Source organism: Ailuropoda melanoleuca, chromosome 2 (assembly GCF_002007445.2).
Source record: "Ailuropoda melanoleuca isolate Jingjing chromosome 2, ASM200744v2, whole genome shotgun sequence".
NCBI lineage: Eukaryota > Metazoa > Chordata > Mammalia > Carnivora > Ursidae > Ailuropoda > Ailuropoda melanoleuca.
In genome coordinates this window covers 122,483,861-122,502,716 of record NC_048219.1, presented here as the reverse complement: position 1 = coordinate 122,502,716, position 18,856 = coordinate 122,483,861, and the positions used below count along the sequence as shown (strand labels likewise).

At 40.4% G+C, this 18,856-nt stretch overlaps 1 protein-coding gene across 3 annotated transcripts; it reads left to right on the top strand.

Moving 5' to 3' along the window:
- The first annotated feature begins 3,433 nt into the window (after positions 1-3,433).
- RBM43 (RNA binding motif protein 43) lies at positions 3,434-17,309 on the top strand. 3 transcript variants are annotated; one of them, XM_034654563.1, is made up of 5 exons: positions 3,434-6,049; positions 7,717-7,852; positions 11,240-11,450; positions 13,794-13,882; positions 14,969-17,309. In XM_034654563.1, the coding sequence occupies exons 2-5, from the start codon at positions 7,793-7,795 to the stop codon at positions 15,716-15,718; spliced, it is 1,110 nt and encodes a 369-aa protein (XP_034510454.1). In that variant the 5' UTR covers positions 3,434-6,049; positions 7,717-7,792; the 3' UTR covers positions 15,719-17,309. The 3 variants fall into 3 exon arrangements, with proteins under 3 accessions (XP_034510454.1, XP_034510453.1, XP_019659345.1); XM_034654562.1 differs by lacking the exon at positions 3,434-6,049 and adding an exon at positions 7,432-7,635; XM_019803786.2 differs by lacking the exons at positions 3,434-6,049; positions 7,717-7,852 and adding an exon at positions 7,861-8,348.
- Positions 17,310-18,856: the final 1,547 nt, after the last annotated feature.

Sequence of the window (18,856 nt, the reverse complement as noted above, 5' to 3'; positions counted from 1 at the left end):
GCAGAAATGAAATGCTTTAGAAAAGATTCTAAACCTAAACCTACCCAATGCTGCCTGCCATCTAAAATAAAAGGAAAGCTAAAAAAAAAAAAAAAAAAGAAGAAGCCTGGTTTGCTTCTGATGTTTTATTTTTAGGTTTTAAAGTTGTTACGTGACATCAGAAGTATTCATTGCTTTCACATTTCTCTTTAGAATGAGAGATGGTGCCTAAAAACTGGACAATTTATAACAACTTCATATTCTGTTTTAGGGGGAAAAAATCTCTCTTATGTCAGTTGTTCTTTGGGAATGGTAAGATGATTTCAAGCTCCTCAAAATATTAAGAAAAATTTAAAGAACCTATTTGTTTTGATTGGTACAGTCTCACTGGCACAAAAGGTGTCATTTTTAGTCTGTGGCAGGCTGCCAGTCAGAAAGAATTTTTTCCTAGTATTTAGGACAAAGTTTGAAATAGTCACTTTTGTTTCTTTTGGGGGTCTTCTTCAGGCAGTAAAATAGATAATTTCATTCAATTCTAAATATTCACGACGGTTTTTTAATAATTATTACTTATTGTGGAAAATTAGGCTCCTCTCACCATTCCACCCTTGTGTGATCTGGCGAGAGCTCAGAAATCAAGCACTGACTCTCCTGCTTATTTCTAGAGTTTTAGAGATTTTATAGGAGTAAAGTTGCCTTTGAAAAGTGACCAAAAGATACTGTGTTGACTCTGGCGTATGAAGTCAGGAAGCCTTACATCGTGTGTCCAGAATGAGACAGCTCCACTCAATGTGTGAAGAGACACTGTCAACATATAAGTCAGGAAAGATGAATATGTGGAATCACAATCCCTCTTGCCCTTTGTGGGTTTCTCCGTCAGGATAGCCTAGGTCAGGCTGTAACGACGACCTCCCGAATCTCAGGGGCCTAACAGAACAAAAGCTTAATTCTCATTCATGTTGAATTTCAACACGGGTTGGTAGGGGAGTCTTTTTGTCCTACTCACTTAAGGCCCCATCTTGGGACACACTTCCAAAAACATGGAGGTGGGGAGAAGTGAAGTCTGCAGTCTTGTACCAGGAATTAAATGCTGTAATTCGGAAGTGACCACATCTTTTGTCTCCCATCTCATTGGCCAGAAATTGTCATCTGACCTCACTGAAACAAAAAAGGACTGGAAAATTTGGTCTTGTAAAAATGCGGAGAACCCGATATAGTTGAGCCAGAATGTTAATGAACGTGGTCTTTTCTGTCCTACTGATCATCAATATTTGGATCACTCTTCCACATACACAAAACACACTCACACTCACCCATACCCCAGCGAGGAAAACCCAAAATTCCATTAAGTCATGATATCGAATTCAAGGTGCGTGAACTCTAGGCGGCATGTGGTAGTTTCTGTATCAAGTCTGAATGTTACTCTTATGCAGAGACCACAGCCCACGGTAAACAGTAGTGGGACTGGAACAAGAGAACTGCGATAAATTCTTGAATTTGGAAAAAGGGATGAATGGGGGACATGTAGTGGTCTCTGGGCCAAAGCTATTCTGAAATCTCACCGAGTGGATACATGCTTCATACTCCCTGAGTGTGGAACTTGGGTTAGGCCGTGATTCCACTCTGGAAATTCTTCTCTTGCTCATTGTCCGTATAGTTCCTGGGCATTCTTCTTTTTCCATTATTCTCCTTTTCCGAATCTAGAATATATATATCCTTCTTGGAGGCTGAAAAGTTTATTCATTCAGTACACTATCTATGATCAACGTTTGGGACCAAAATTTTTAAAGTTCTGAACCATTCCAGTCTCTTTACTCTGGCTGGTGGCTAGTTAGCTATTATAATTCACACATTTAATAGGCTTCTAATCTACTTTATTTTGGTCAGCTTACATGTGCTGATAGCCACACCGACAGTTTTTTCTAGACTCACTTTTTAGCGTTGCTATAATTCTCTGCTTTTTTGGTCCTATTCTTCTCTCCCTCTCTTTACTTAATTGTAGATACTTTGGTCTATCAGACCACTTTTAGTTTCTTTTCCCTGAGCCAGTGTGTCTAGCTGAACGGGTTTATTGAATTCAACAGCCTTAACCGTTTTTTGTTGTTGTTGTTCTGAGGGACCTTAATCTGTTCAGAGATCCAACGCTTGATTATTGATGTGGTCCTTGCAATAGAGCAGAGTTCTAATCAGCCTTTGTTACTTAAAAGTTTTAGCATTTGAGAATGAGACGTATGGTTTCTTCCATTCTACAAGTTCCCATATTTCTGGATTTCTGTCTTCCCTTTCATGCTGGCTTTCCAACTGGCCGATTCTTTTCTAAACTCATTTCTTTTTTATATTGCTTTGTCAAATGCACTTAATAGTAACAGACATATGCTACTAATTTTGTTTTTCACACCCTTTTTAAAAAAACGACAAACTAATTAGGTACATTATCTGCCTTCCAAGCTATCACATGTCACAGTTTTACCAAATGTTTTTCCACTACATAATATGGATCACCATCCTTCTAATCTCTGATAATTATTTTCTAATTACTTGCCCCAAAACTAAAGCCATGTATTTTAGATTGTGTTGTGGATTGTCTTTTTTTTTTTTTTCCTTTTGACTATAGCAATGGTCCAGAATACCAATTCTGCATCAGTCAGGATAGACTATATGATGCCAATGTGGCAAAGTACCTCTAAATTTCGGAGGCCAAAACAACAAAATGTTACTCCTTGGTCATGCTACATGTCCGTGATGGGTCAACAAAAAGAATGCTCAGGGTAGACACTCAGAGGGACCCAGACTGACAGCAACCACAAACTTTTTTTTTTTTTTTAAATATTTATTTATTTCAGAGCTAGAGAGACACAGCACTTTTGAGAGGGGCAGAGGGAGAGAGAATCCCGGGTAGACGCTCTGCTCAGCACAGAGCCGGATGGAGGGCTCCATCTCACGACCATGAGATCACAACCTGAGTGGGAATCTAGAGTCGGACACTTAACTGACTACGCCACTGAAGCACCCCAGCAGCCAACAACTTTATTGCTGGATGTCATGCCAGAGGAAAAGAGCTTTGAGGTGTCTTGAAATAGCAATTAAATTCTTGGTCCAGAAGTTTCCCTTTCATTCACAATTCAACCAGAACTAAGTATATGGCCCCACCCAACCATAAAGGAGCTTGGATGTTCAATCCTACGGTATGCTTGGAAGGCAGGAAGCCAAAAATGTACGATGGATAGCATTAATGATACCTAGTTGGTATTGAAAAAAAAAAGATGCTCATTCTTGAAAGATACACAAACTATAATGAAGGTAATAATCTTCAAAAATCCACACCCAGGGGCACCTGGGTGCCTCAGTCGGTCAAGCACCTGCCTTCAGCTCAGGTCATGATCCCAGGATCCTGGGATTGAGTCCTGAATTGGGCTCTCTGCTCAGCGGGGAGCCTTCTTCTCCCTCTCCCTCTGTCTACCACTCTGCCTCCTTGTGCTCTCTTTGTCAAATATATAAAGTCTTAAAAAAAATCCACACCCAGATAATAATATTTTTATGTCCTCCTTTCCAATTTTTTTCCCCAACCATATATCACATTTCATTTTGTGAATATAACCTATTTCTAGGGTTATTATTTCTCCATTGTAGGACATTAAGATTGTTTTCAATTTTTCACATTTATATGTGCTATGATGTATATAATATATAAACCCTTTTATATCCTAGAATACAAATCTTTTTCTGCAATTCTAATCTCATTTCAAGGTGATAATTACTAGGTTGATAGGGTGAAGGATATAAATTTTTTTAAGGATCTTGATACGTATGGCTACAATTGCTTTACAGAAAGGTAGGCATCAGTGTGTACTTTTATTATAGGTATAGTAAGGACTATTTTATTGCTCCCTTTCACCATTGAGTACTACTTTTAAAAATGATTTTCTTCTTATGCTATTTTTAGAAATCTTCACAATATATGCCACATCTTATGAAATTAAATAATTAACAAGATACAGATGAAATATCCAGTAATGGGTTTTATTTTTGTTTTTTAGTATCACAAATTAAAAACATCCAGGAAAATGTCAACCAATTTGATTTTACTTAAGCTATGATTCAGAGCAAAGTACAGTGAGATGGGAGGCCTCATAACTGGGGCTGTAAGAGATTAAAATACTTTTTGGATGCAGTTTCTGCAATAAGCTGCTAGAATCATTTTGGCCACATTTGGAGTCATGCTTCCTCAAGGATTGTTTGGCACATTAGGGGAAGAAAAAATATTCCTTAACCCTCCTAGAGTCCCTGGTTGGGCCTGAAAATTAAACTGATATAACCAAATTAATGGGAGAAAAGCATAGAAATTTATTTAATATAAATTTTATGTGATATGGGAGCCTTTATAATGAGATGAAGACCCAAAAAATGCTTAAACCCGAGTGCTTTTGTGCTAAAGTTGATGAGTATACAGTCATAAAAAGTCGGAGATGATAGGACAAAGAGTGTTAGCTAAGTGTAGTAAACAAAGGGAAACAGCAAGGCCTGTTCATTCAGATTCCTTTCTGTGTCCTTTTGTCTTTGGAGGTAAGGCTATTCCTTTCTTCTGGATACAGGGAGGAATGAGGGTTACATAAAACACAAGAGGGTTTTATGACCTGCTTCCGGGGAACGTCAGAAAGTCCTTGCACATGTCCTTTCTCTTTATCCCTCAGTTTGAAGTATTCAGTATGCCAAGCGGCCATATTTTGGGGGTAGTATTGTCCTGCGCCCCGTCAGCATGTACAAGCTGGAATAGTTGGAACATACAAGGTTAAGGGTCATTCTAAGTCAGGTTCCATGGCACACATGGGTAGACCTGCCTTCCTGACTCTAATCTTAGATCTTTCTTTATTCCCTGGAGAAGATCCCAGCTTGGATCATGGTGCTCATGTCCATTTACAGTTAATCTCTGTTCCCACCTCCAGCCCAAGGCACCTCTTTTCTCCTTTCTCTCTTCATGTTTGTCATTTCTGGTTAAACAGAAGTATACAATATATGATCTTTTGTGTCTGGTTTTTTTGCTTCCCTCGATGTTTTTAGGCTTCATCTTTGTATCATGTATTAGTATTTCATTCCTTTTTATTGCCGAGTAGTATTACATTGTATGTATATACTGCATTTAGTTTATCCTTCGAGCAATTGTTGGTCATTTGGGTTATTTCTACTTCTTGGCCATTATATATAATGTTATTATGAACATGTCAGTCTTAGTTTGGACATATGCTTGGACACATTTCTCTTGGGAAGTTATCTAGGAGTGAAATTTCCTGGCCATGTGCTAAATTTATGCTTAACTTTTTGAGAAACTGGTAAACTGTTTTAAAAAGTGGCTGTAACATTTTACTTCCCCACCAACAGTGTATGAAAGTTCTCCTTTCTCCACATTCTTGACAACATGTTATTATCTGTCTTTTTGATTATAACCATTTCAGTCAGTGTGGAGTGGCATGTCATTGTGGTTTTAATTTGCATTTCTTTAATGACTAATGATGCTGAGTATATTTTCATGTGCATCTTATCTGTTCGTGTATCTTCTTTGAAAAAAATGTCTATTATTCAATTTTTTGTTCATTTTTAAGTTCGGTTGTCTTATTTTTGTGTTGTAATCGTTCTTTGTATACTGTAGATAAAAATCTTTTATTAGATATGCAATTTGCAAATATTTTCATGGTGTTCTTTGATTCTAGTGGGCTATATTAGAGTGTGCTAGGTGATATTGCTGAACAAAATTCAGTGGCTTAAAACATCAGAGCTTTATTTTTCATTCACATATATTTTGTTATGGGTCTAGGCAACTCTCTAATGCAAATGTGTTCTGCATATTGGCTCAGTGATGCACATTTCCTTCGATGCATTTTTCTATGAGTACCAAGGCCAAGAAGAGAGCATTGAAGACTCTTGTGATGCCAGTGAAATACCTTCACCCAAATATGAGACATGTCAGTTCTCTGCATTTACATTGGCTGAATGAATGATATGGCCTTGCCTAAATCAAAGGCTAAGGAAGGGCAATCCCTCCAGGTACCTGAATTGAGAACATCAAGCAACATTGGTGAGCAGTACTAATGTCTACCATGTGGGGGGAGACAAGTGAGAAAAAAATAAATATATGAAGATATTTTTAGAAAAAGGTGATGCTATTAAGACATAATGACAGGGTGATAGTATAAAAACTGGGGGGACTAATTTAAACTGGGTCTCTCTGAAGAGGGTCATTTGAGCTAAGGCTCCAGTCACAGCGAGGAGTCAGTAAACTGAAGATCAGGGAGGAGATGTACAGGCCTGGACAGAGAACTAAGGGCAAGGGGCGCTTGGGTGGCTCAGGTGGTTTAGCATCTGCCTTTGGCTCAGGTCATGATCCCAGGGTCCTGAGATTTGGCTCCCATGTCAGGCTTACTGCTCAGTGGGGAGTCTGCTTCTCCCTCTCCTGCTGCTCCCCCTGCTTGTGCTCTCTCTCTCTCTCTCTGTCAAATAAAAAAAACAAAAAACAACAAAGGGACGAAAAGACCCCAGTTAGATGGCTTGTTGTGTGGTCAGAACAGGGGGAGTGAGGACAGTTTAGGGGGTCTAGCCAGAGAAAGCAAATCAAGGGCATTTTGGTTTCCTGGTGAGAAATGTAAATTTTATTCAAAGTGCAATGGGAACTTAGAGTAAAAAAAAAATAAATAAAATAAATGTACAGTATTTTAAAAAGTGCAATGGGAAAACAACAGTGTTTAAACAAGAACAAATCTGATTTACATTAAAAAAGAATTGTTCAGTGTGTGGTATCCAGAATGAATTGAAGGGGAACAAGGCTGGATGCAGACTTGATCTGGCTGGTGAAAGTGGAGTTGGAGAGAGTGTCTGTTTATGGGATGTACTAACAGAGCTAACTAAGGAAAAGAGGAATCACTGAAGACAAGTGAGTCATGAGCTTGGGCTCCTGGGTGGGTGGTGGTATTATTTACTGAGAGGGAAGAAAGGGTAGAAGGAGAGTTTTGCTTGGACTTGTTAAATTTCATGTGCTTATTACACATATAAGTGGGCATTTAGGTGTAGGAATATGAAGATAAAGTCTGAGCTGGGGAATTACATAGCGATTTACCTCATCCTGTTTTAAAATCTTCATTGTCTTACACCTTGTAGATGTGCCATCAGCCATGTAATTATAGTAGCTCTACTCGTGGATTAACTTAGAGTGAAAAAACTTTATAAAAAATTACACATATTAGGGGTGTCTGGGTGGCTCAGTCGTTAAGCGTCTGCCTTGGGCTCAGGCGGTGATCCCAGAGTCTTGGGATCCAGCCCCCCATCGGGCTCCCTGCTCCGCTGGGAGCCTGCTTCTTCCCCTCCCACAACCCCCGCTTGTGTTCCCTCTCTCGCTGGTTGCCTCTGTCAAATAAATAAATAAATAAATAAATAATCTTTTAAAAAAATTACACATATTAAAGCAATGCACGGTTGAAATTTGTGTACAATATCTTCATTCCACTTGTGCACTATAACTTCACTTCTGAAAGTGGAACTGCTAAGTCTATGCATTTTCACACTTCTTTTTCACTTTACATTTTGAAAGGGGCCAAAATCCTTAGAAATGTTTGCATCTATCTCTGCTTGCAGCAACACGGATGCTTCCTCACTCTCTGGCTAACACTGGTATTACTACGCTTTTTAATTTTTACCAATCTAATCGTGGAAAAAAGGGATCTCATAATGATTTCGATTTGTATTTCTTAGGAGTGGAGCCACGCTTCCTCATTTGCCAGCCATTTGCCTTTCTTCTTCATGCTCTCTCTTGACTTCAAAGCCATGTATGCAGATTACTTGTGCCCCCCCAGGTGCCAGACTCTGGAGTCGGAACGTGGACAAGATGGTGAGCTCTCTGTTGACAGGGACCCTACGCTTTTCAACCCGTGCCCTGCGCGCCTGGCCGCCCCGCGCCTGGCCCTGGGCAGGCAGGCGAGAAAGGGGAGAAACAGGTGTGGTGTGGTGAGAAGTCCCACGACTGGGGAGCTGAGGCCGCAGAAGGAACGGTCCAGATAGCCACTGAGCACGGGACAGGCACAGCACCCGGAGAGTTCCCGAATTACTGCCGGGGATTCCTGCTGGCCCCTCTCCAGCGCTGTTTCAAAAGTTGTGAAACTACCGAGGCAGCAGCCGGCCCAGATCGGAGCTTCAGCCCGGAGGCCAAGAGGCGCAGAGAGCGCAGCGGGAGGGGGTGGAGGGGCCGTCCTTTTCTCGCAATGTCTCCAAGCTAGCGGCCGCCAAGAACTGAAAGCAAAACCTGCCTGCCGGGCCCGCCTTGTGGCCCGCGCTGTGCTAGATTTGGGCCCTCCCGGCCGCCGAAGGCGCGTCTCTCCTCTGCCATGGCAAGTTGCTTTCGTTTTGCGTTTTGCGGGGCAGGGTCGTTCCCGCCCGGTTACCTCGGTCCCGCAGAAGGGCGCGGAGCGGGGCGGGCGGAGGTGCGGAGCTGTCCCGGGCGGCGTGCGGAGGAGCCCGGTGCTGGCGGAGAGCCACCTGCCGCGGAGGCCGACGGCCGCTGACCTGGCCCTGACTTCTCTCGCACCTGCTCCTGTGGCAGTGCTGCGCGCGCTTGAAATTCATAGTGGGCTGTGTGAGAGAGGCGCCACTCCAGGGACCTCCCGCACCCAGTGTCTCATGGTCAGGGACACAGCTGTCACGTCGAGGAGTCCCTTCACAGGCTTAACTGTTGCCTCCCACTTCTTGGGAACAAGAGCCGAGAGAATTACCCAGAAATGGAGGCCACTGTTTCCTTTTGAAAAGGGCCAGCAAGAAGGATTCGAGCCAAGGATTCAAGTTGGGAAGGCATCCTGATGTCTTGTCTGCATTAGTGGGGCTCCTCTCTTGTGGCCTTAGTTCTTTCTCCAGGCACAAAGGGCTCTGTGTTTTCACCATCTGTGCTGGCTAGCAAGAACCGTGAGCAAGGTCAAGATTGAGCCTTCCGTGTTCTTTCCATGGAAGCGGTGGCAGGGCCTTTAATTGCTAGGTCCCGGAAATGCCAAAGCATTCGTGAGATTCCAGTATGATTTTGTTTATTGGCAGCAGTAAAGGCAATGTCAATGAAAATAAACAACTATTTTTTTTAAAAAAAGAGATATACACGAACGCAAGGAATAAATCTAATAAGTTCTCTCTTTGCCTTATTTACAAAAACAAACGCACCGTGGTTTTTTTTTTGTTTTTTTTTTGTTTTTTTTTATAGCTTTTTGCTTTCTGACACTATGGTCAAAATTGTCTTAAAATGTATCATTGATACTGGGAAAATGCCATCACCTTAATAACTCTTGGCCAAAATGCTGCTCTTGTTTTAAAGCCCTGTACCTCTGTGGTAACTCTTGAAGGGGTTATTTTTTTTTTTTAAGATTTTTTAAAAATTTATTTGACAGAGAGATACACAGCGAGAGAGGGAACACAAGCAGGGGAGTGTGAGAGGGAGAAACAGGCTTCCCGCTGAGCAGGGAGCTGGATGCCAGGCTGGACCCCAGGGCCCTGAGACCTGGATCATGACCTGAGCCGAGGGCAGACGCTTAACGGCTGAGCCACCCAGGAGCCCCTGGAGGGGTTATTTCTAAGACGACTTCTTCTTCTTCTTCTTCTTTTTTAATGTTGGATAGAAGAGATTAATAGCCGTCAGGAAGAATTCCTTTGAGTTCAAAGATAAATTAAATGCAGACACTTGAATAAAGAAATATGGCATTAGTATTGATGAGGGCAGAGGTGGAGTAAGATTTTCTGAATTTAAATTGATTGTTTTTCTGTGACATTGATGAAAGGCAAAAAGAAAGCTAGTTGACTAACCATGTAACCATTGAGATTGGTGTGGACCATTATAGCCAGTGTTGTATAGAGACAAAACTGTGAAGTAAAATTGCTGAAAAATCTCATGTCATTTCTTTTCCTCTGCTAGGAAGAACTGTTTTGGGATTATTACACCATACCGATCTATCCTAGGATGGAGGAACACATATATTTTTACTGTTTCTGACAAAATCTAGTTGTGAATATGTTAAGAAACTCTGTTTTCCTCCATTTAAAAGTATCTTTTGTAACAAATACTCAATAGATTATTATGAATTTCATTTTCAGGAGACACTCCCTTTGTTTTGTATGTTTCAACATGAGCCATTTTCATCCCCTGCCCTTCTGTCCCTTTGCTGTTGGTGTGAACTCTTCTTTTGCATTTTTAATTAAATTTGACCATTAATTAAAATTTGACCTCAGTCTTTTTCATCCTTTTACTTTCATTTTAAGGTGCCACTGGGATGGACAAGATGTTGTGTACCTAGACTGTTTTCTTGACCTGGGAGGTCAGAAGTAGCCTGCTTGTCCCCAGTGAAGTCCTATTCTGAGTACAGAGTCCTCTGAACTGACAGCCCCAAGCATCTTTGTGATCTGTTAACCCTAACTCAGGCCCATGAGATAGCCTGTCCTCCCTGGGGGTAATTTAGGATAGATTGAGTCTGAGCTATGGTATAATCAGTTGGACTACCTGTGTAAGCCCTGGGAGCAGCTTATGGGTCCACTTCCCCAAATGGGCCAGGGAACAAATCAAAACATTGAAACAGAAGCCCCTTAGCTGGATAATATAAGTTCAGAGAACGTGAGCTTAGGGAAGGATCTACTCGTAGTTGGTACTCTGTGCTCAGTATGGTGGCAGGGTCTGCAATAGCATATGCTCCCCGTAGTTGAATTCCATCTCAAATATGTGCAGGAAGGCAGGATTTACTCCATTGCAGCCCCAGTATGATTCCTGGTTTTTTAATATTTTTTATGGTGCCTTTTTTCTAATTCTGACCAAAAAATTAGGAGATGTGCTTCTTATTGGCTTATGTACTTGGGACTCTACAATCAACAAAACATACAGCCATCTCCAAACTACCATGTTTTGTGGTTAGCCTGATTTGTTTTTAAACTTAAATTTTTAAAATTTATATCTCTGATCTCTTCCTTTGTGACTGCCATTACTTTTAGGGCTTTACAAAATCAGACAAATATTAACCAGTGCTTTCCATTTATAAAAAAAAATTAAGAGTCCACTTTTTACCTTTAACCCTCAAGTTCATGTGGTATATGACATGAGGCAAAGATCTATCCTTAATTTTTTTTTCAAGTATCTAATCAACTGTACTAGCACCTTTATTGAATAAAATAGCCTCTCCCCCACTGGTGTGTGATGATGTCTGTATTAAGTTGAACCTTATTTTTCTATTTAAAAAGTATCCTACTGTTTCTCTTGCAGGCCTCAGTTTTGAAAGGCAAGGAACCCGAAGCATCTGAAAGAACAGCTGCAGCTACTGGTCATTCGGTCAGCCTTCTTAATGATCAATTACTGACCACAGTAGTGAAGACTCACTTCCAAGATATTAAGAATGAAGGAGGAGTTGTTGAAAATGTGATATATCCAACAAGAAGCAGGAGAGTTGCAAATGTGACCTTCAAAGAAAAAAAAGGTATTTCCAAATCAAATTTTGTAATCTTAGAAATACTTCTGCAATGAAATTAAAAACTGAATTTCATTAAGATGATTCATGGGATTGGTAAAGTTTAAAGTAGCTTTTTGAAAATATTATTCTATTCTGGATATAAAAGTGGTACAATATTGCATTAACAAGAATATATGTGAAAATGGTTCGTGATAAAGTTGGTAGTAACTGCCAAATTCTTGAAGACTTCTTTCCTTCTATATTTGGAATCTGTCTAGATCTTGGGGAAAAAAGTGATACATTTTATTGTGGAAAGCTTGTAAAATATAGGAAAAAAATCCCATAAAAATAATCTATAATCTCACAAACAAGATGACTGCTTTGGGAATTTTCAAGTGGCTTCAGCAATATAATCATACCATTTGCTTCTCTCTGTTCAAACCAACGAAAGGATATTGTAATATAGAATTGGCTTAATCATTGATAACGTTGGACTGGAGATATGGCTTGGATCTGAGATCAGATCGAGCCATTCTCTTCCTCACCTCCATCCCTGACATGGGTGAGGACATTGGATCTGTAGAACATATTCATCCCTTTAGGCTTTTGGAGAGGGGCAGTCTCCTTTACAGTTCAGTGACTGGCAAAAATAAATTGCCAGAGAAAGATGAGTCTCCATGCCAGCATCTTGGAGGTCAAATACCACATGGTATTGGGAGCAGAAGAAAAGACCTTGCTTTGCTCGAGGGAAGATAGGGTCTAGAGAGAGACATAAGAGACTATGGATTATCAGAACACCTTTCCTTCTCAATGGGGATGCTTAGGTAGGGATGACAGGAAGAGCTCCTTATTATTTCTCCCCGGGGATTGTAGTGTTTTTGGAAGTTAATTTTTCAAACGTTGAACTGGTAACTCAGAGAGAGAATGAGAAGGCTCATTCCTTCATTTGTTCACAAATATTGCAAGTGCTTATTATTTGCCAGGCCCCATTCTAGGCCTTCCAGGTACAGCAGTAAGTGAAATAGGCAAAATATTTTCTTTCCTGAAGCATACATCTGTGCAGGAGGACAGATAATAAAAAAGCAAATAAATGAATATATATTGCATTGGGTGTTTTATTAATTTGTATGTTTATACCTTATTTGTATATTCATATTTGTTTATGTTTATCTATTTATTTTTGTATATTAACATATAATATGAGTGCTATGAAAAAATATAAAACAGAATAAAGGGATAGAATGTGTTGAAGAGGGCTATTTTATTAGATAGAGTGGGTAGGGAAATATTCTCTTTAGGTGACATTTGAACAGAGCCCTGAATGAGGTAAGAGAATGTGCAGATAAGGGGCAAGAACATTGTAGGGCAAGGGAAGGACTGGGAAAACTTCTCTGAGAAAGTAGCATGCTGGGCATCGTGAAGATAGCAAGGTGGCCGGAGTAGCCAGAGCAGAGCGAGTAAGGGGGAGGGTAAAAGGAGATGTGGTCAGATGGATAGCTACGGGCCAGTTTATATCAAGCAGGCTATAGGTCAAGACAAGATGTCTGGATTTTATTCTGGGTGAGAAGGAGGGTTTTGAGCAGATAACTGGCAAAGTGTGGCTGCCTTTTCTCAGGTGATCACTCTGGCAGTGGTGTGGAGAGCCAGAGCCAGTAGTCATTGCTGGTTTTGACTAGGGTGTTAACAGGCTGGTGACTGAGAACTGGTGGACATTAGGGATTTGCTGACAGATTAGGTGTCATATTCTAAGATGTGGAACACTAGAGGAAGAGTACTTTTGGAAGGGGGATAGTTATCAAGAGCTGAATTTTGGTTATTGAGATGTTTATTTGGACAATGAAGTTCAAAGGAAAGTCAAGGCCAAAGACAGAATTTGCAAGTGATCCATCTAGAGATGGTGTCTAAAGCTGTGGGATTGTCAAGATCAACCCTTGGCTGGGTGTATGTTTGTTAAGAGGTGCAAGGCCTGAGGCATGCCAACATCTAGAGAATGGAAGGAGAAAGAAAATTAGCAAAGGACACAGTGAATTTTGAGGAAAACCTGGATAGTGTGGTATCCTGGATTCAAGAAGGTGGTCTCCTCATGGCCATAATTAACAAAGGGAGAATTTTCTTTGAGGTTTCTGTTTTCTACTCATATATATATGTATACATTTGTGTGTTTTAAAAATATGATTAGGATCATATGTACACATAAAATGAATTTTAAAGTACAAGGGAAAACTATTTAAATGTTGAATTTAAAGGAAAAATGCAGGGAAAAAATCAGGTGTGCGAAATAATAGAGTTGAAGATTTCTATTATTAATAATTAAAGTAATTATGAGTGTGTCATCCCATAAACACTTCTGATGGCAGTGTTTCCACTTAGGTGCAGAGAATGTCAACAGAAAACAAGAACACTGTCAGGCAGAGAAGTTTGGAACTGCTCAGTTCACAGACTCTCATTTCAGTGAAAAGGTAAGGTGTGATACTGTGACAGTCCTGGATCCTGTTATCCTGTTTCTTCTTTCTTTCTTTCTTTTTCTTTCTTTCTTTCTTTCTTTCTTTCTTTCTTTCTTTCTTTCTTTCTTTCTTTCTTTCTGATTTTATTTATTTATTTGAAAGAGAGAGAGTGAGTGAGAGAGAGAGAGCATGAGCAGGAGAAGGGGCAGAGAGACAAGCAGACTCCCCACTGAGCAAGGAGCCCACTGAGCAGGGAGACAGACGCAGGGCTCAATCCCTGGACCCTGGGATCATGACCTGAGCTGAAGGCAGCCACTTAACCAACTGAACCACCGAGGTGCCCCTGGATCCTGTTTCTTCTGTGTGTTCCCTACATAGGAGACACAAAGCACTCTCATCTCGTGATTCCTACCAAAGAAAATGCAAACTTGCTAACCTGAGTCAGTGTTAAATGTCAAATCTGTGTCTTGAAATTTTTTGCTTATTGCCTTGTCTATTTTATGTTTCTGTGTATTACTCTTGGTGCTCTCAAAGTAACAAGGAGCTGTTATGCTCATATGGAGGATGTCAGGTATCTACCTAAAGACTTATTTGGGGACAAAAACCCAATTAAGATGAACATGAAAAAGGAGCTTTTAAAGAGGCAGGAAAAAGTTAAAATTCATTGGTTTAAAACTATTCACTAAGAAACTCGGGGTTCTGGGCAGCCATCTGATGAACTTCACTAGAGGGGCCCTCTAGGGAGACCCCTGTCCACAGAGAAGAGTCAGAACAGAGTGTAATTGTACATCATAACAATGTATGGCTTCTGCTTAAGGCTTTGTTTCAAATAACATTCTGTTTCTAAATAATTGACTATCTCTGTTTTGGGAAATGCAATGAGGGACTGTGACAAGCCCAAACTGAACATTGTGGCCTTGATGGGGTTGTGGGATCCCTTTGATGGGCTGCTATGGCGCAAGAAACCAGTCTGTGCTGGGCGATTGGGGCTTGGCTTGGGGTAACTGCTGTGGAGACAGAAAACGTGGCAGGAAAAGAATGTGTTTATGTAGTCCGCTCCACTAGCCAGTGCTGTGTTAATTTCTCTCTGTTTAATTTTAGGTCTTCATCTCTGTAAAAGCTGTCCTCGATCTTTCTGTTTTTCGGAGTCAAGTCCCTCTAGAAAGTCTGGTAATGGACCTGAAAAGGAAAATCCCAATTTTATGCTTCAGTCCTTTGGAATCCAATGGAAGAATCTCCGTCCAAGGATCATTTCTGGCTATTCAGAAGCTCAAAGAATCTTTGCTATTAAAAGCAAGTTCTTTTTTAGAAAAAAAAAGGAATTGTATCAGTGAGGGGAAAAGGTGGACTAGGCAGGACCCCAGAAGGCATCTCCAGAAAAGTAACTCCTTGGCATTGCTCGGGTCCTCAGTACCTGAGGCCACCAGGAGAGGAGAAACGCTTGTTCTCGACACAGATATTTTCCTTTACCTCAAAAAGAGCAGATTTTATGAAAGCACATTGAAAAACTGTCATGTTTTCTGTGAGGAAAGAGTGGATGGTGAAATTACCACAATTTGTATAAAAAATGCTCAAGAATATTCTCAACCAAACAATGAAAAGGTTGTAAAAGCACTTTTTGAGAAATATTCACTAGCTCTTCACTTTGAGCTTAGAAAGGAGACACTTATTTTGAAAGGGAAGGAAAGTAGAGATAAAAGAAATACTAAGTTGGCATGTGAACAACTAAGTTCGAGGTTCCCTCAGGTTCTGATTCATTTTTATGAGACACACATTGACATTATAGGATCTTCTTCTGACGTAGCCTTGTTTAAAAAAGAGGTAATGGAATTAATAAGGTTTAAAAGTTAGGTGATGAGATCTCAACAGCAGTAATGACAATGGCAGTTATTTTCCCTCATTGAGTAGTGACGATGCTGTGTCTTATGCCAGCTTTACACACATTATCTCTTTTATTCTCGAAACCATCCTCAGTGCAGGCGTTGCTATCCTCATGTTGTAGTGGCAGAACCTAGGATTTGGAGAGGTTAAAGCTTTTGTCTGGAGTTATCCAGTGGGCAAGGAATGGGGCTGGGGTTAAACTCGGCCTATCTGACTACAAAAATAATATTTAAGGCTTTAAACTTTGAAAAAAACTCATTAAAATTTGAAGAAATCTCACTTTCTCCGCACCCCCAAATTCTTAGAAAGAGAAGTAGCCTTAATTGTAACATAGAAGAAGTTTGGATGATCATTCTGACATTGGCAATTTTGTAGCATTTACAAAGTTTTTGTTGACTCCAAATAGAATTAGAATGTTGGCAAAACTCGCTTGAGAAGCTACTTAGATTGAAAGTACTTTTTTTTTTAAAAGATTTTATTTATTTATTTGACAGAGAGAGAGACAGCCAGCGAGAGAGGGAACACAAGCAGGGGGAGGGGGAGAGGGAGAAGCAGGCTCCCATTGGAGGAGCCTGATGTGGGGCTCGATCCCAGAACGCCGGGATCACGCCCTGAGCCGAAGGCAGATGCTTAACGACTGAGCCACCCAGGCGCCCCTAGATTGAAAGTACTTCTGAAGCATGTAATCATTACTTGACTAAATCCAATTGGTACAAGACCACTGGACCATATGGGACCTTTTTATTGCTGCATATTAAGTACATACATAAAATGTTGTTTCTGTTAGAATTATGAAGAATTACAAGTATAGTGTCTTTTTTCTTTATCTCCCCCCCCTTTATTTTATAATTGTGTGGTTAAAGTAATAGCATTTGAGGGAAAAAAATCATGGATATTTCCTTAAAGAAGAATTTGACAGAAGGATTTAAAAATTCATTACTGAAGAAGGGAAATGAGAACTTGTAAGTCATTTGGTTGTCTATGACTCCCCTGAATTTATGGGATAGTTTTAAGTGCTTGGGGCATATTATCCTAGGATAATAAAATGTATACATCTTGCTCATCTCAGTAAATAAATGTGATCATGATGATGTGAACTGTTTATATCAAAAGAAAAGCATAAGACAAATCTCTCTATATGCTTTCATTTTTCTTAGCCATCTAAATCCCAAATGTTTCCATCTTTTAAAATATGATATTTCATTGTTGTTTGAATAAACTTTTTTTTTTTTTTGGTCACGGCAAGCTGCTGTTTATATCAAGTACTTAATAAGATGTCTTTAAATTAAAAGGTGCTTATTTTTATTTTGCTTCGAGGAGTTTGTCTCAGTCTGGGTCCAATCAGGAGGGAGAAGGCGCACGGCAATTTGAATAGGGAGAGTTTAATATAAAGAACTGTTAACTATAAAAGGGCATTGGAATAATGAGGGATTGGCTAGTAAGAAATAAAGAGAACTCTAAAAAAAATATAGGAATGGGGCACCTGGGTGGCACAGCGGTTAAGCGTCTGCCTTTGGCTCAGGGCGTGATCCCAGCGTTATGGGATCAAGCCCCACATCAGGCTCCTCTGCTATGAGCCTGCTTCTTCCTCTCCCACTCCCCTGCTTGTGTTCCCTCTCTCGCTGGATGTCTCTATCTCTGTCAATAAATAATAAAATCTTTAAAAAAAATAAAAATAAAAAAAATATAGGAATAGTAGATCTAAGAAGCAATTTAGATAGAGCACCCATGGAAGAGTCCCCCACCCTCCGTCCCAGGACTGAGAACTTGCTGGAAGGTTTGTGTAAGGGGATCTTGCTGGAAATCCATCCTCTAGGTTGCTGGAGGAAACTGTTCAGAGGAATTGTCTTACCAGAGACATTCCACTACACAAAGCCCTCAGGGAGTTGCTGGGGGAAGCTGCTAGCGGCTGGGTGTTGCGGGCCATTATGCTCTTACAAGGCCTGAATACTGGGGAGGCCTTGTGCGCCAGGGGCTGGACACGTGAGCAACTGCTCATGCTGCATGAGCCTAATGTTGGAGAAGCTGCCCATGCTGCAGAAGCTGGGTACTGGGATTAGCTTCCTCTATGGAAAAACTGGATCCCTAATAGCCTGTCAACTGAACAATTTGAAAGTAGGAACAAGACTCCTCTTGCAGTGTCTCTCCAGCGCCCTCTACTGAGAAAATTTAGCATCCTATCAGCCACAGAGGAAAAACCTTGAAGGGTCCCAGTTTCATTTTTCACCTAGTAGGCACATGGGATGAATTTAAAGCAGAGTCAATAAATTGATGCCTGACAGAGTTTAGTTTGATACATACTAAGGCTTTCATCATTATCACAAATTTAATACTAACAGAATAGTCTTTAAACAAAGAGCTGGGTTGGAAAAATGAGGCTCATTCCATGATCTGATAGACATCGATTTACAAGTATGGATATAGCATCTTCTGATTGAGATGATGTATTTCAGATGTTTTTACATATTGTCGTGCATTTTAGAGTTTAACAGCACTTTCCTTATAATAATCTAGTTGTATAATCAATTTCTATGTTTAATAAAGACCGGTATTTTTTCCAAAGTGGCAGTAGTGACTTTCATTAAAATTTATTTTTAGGGTTACCGATGCCTAGGCAGATGATGCAAATTCCATCCTGTTATCAGGCCTACACCCTGTTTTAGGTCTGCCCCAGGAGAAAAACCTATCATTTAATTAGACAATAAGTTGGTGTTTTTCAGACAGGCTGCAGGTAGTAAAGAGGGCCATTATCCAGTTAAAAAAAAGAAGATGTAGGTGATTCAGATCAAGAGAGACAAAGGAGTAGAGGGGGAGAAAGGGTTCCAAGGCATTTAGTTAAGAAATGCACTCAGAAATACTTGTTGAGCTCATCCCCTGGGACAGCCATTCTGCAGGGTTCTGGAGACAATTGTGGGATGTACAACAGAAAGGTTCACTGGTTTCCTAGAAGTCACTGGTTAGTCTGGCAGAGAAGGCAAACAAGCCATTACCTTAGTACTTGCTACAGAAGGAGCTGGTGTAAGGTGGAGGAGACTGTCAATTCTTAGCAAGGATATGTTAACCATTTTTAAATTATTTGCATAATGTTCATAGAAAAAGATAATGAGC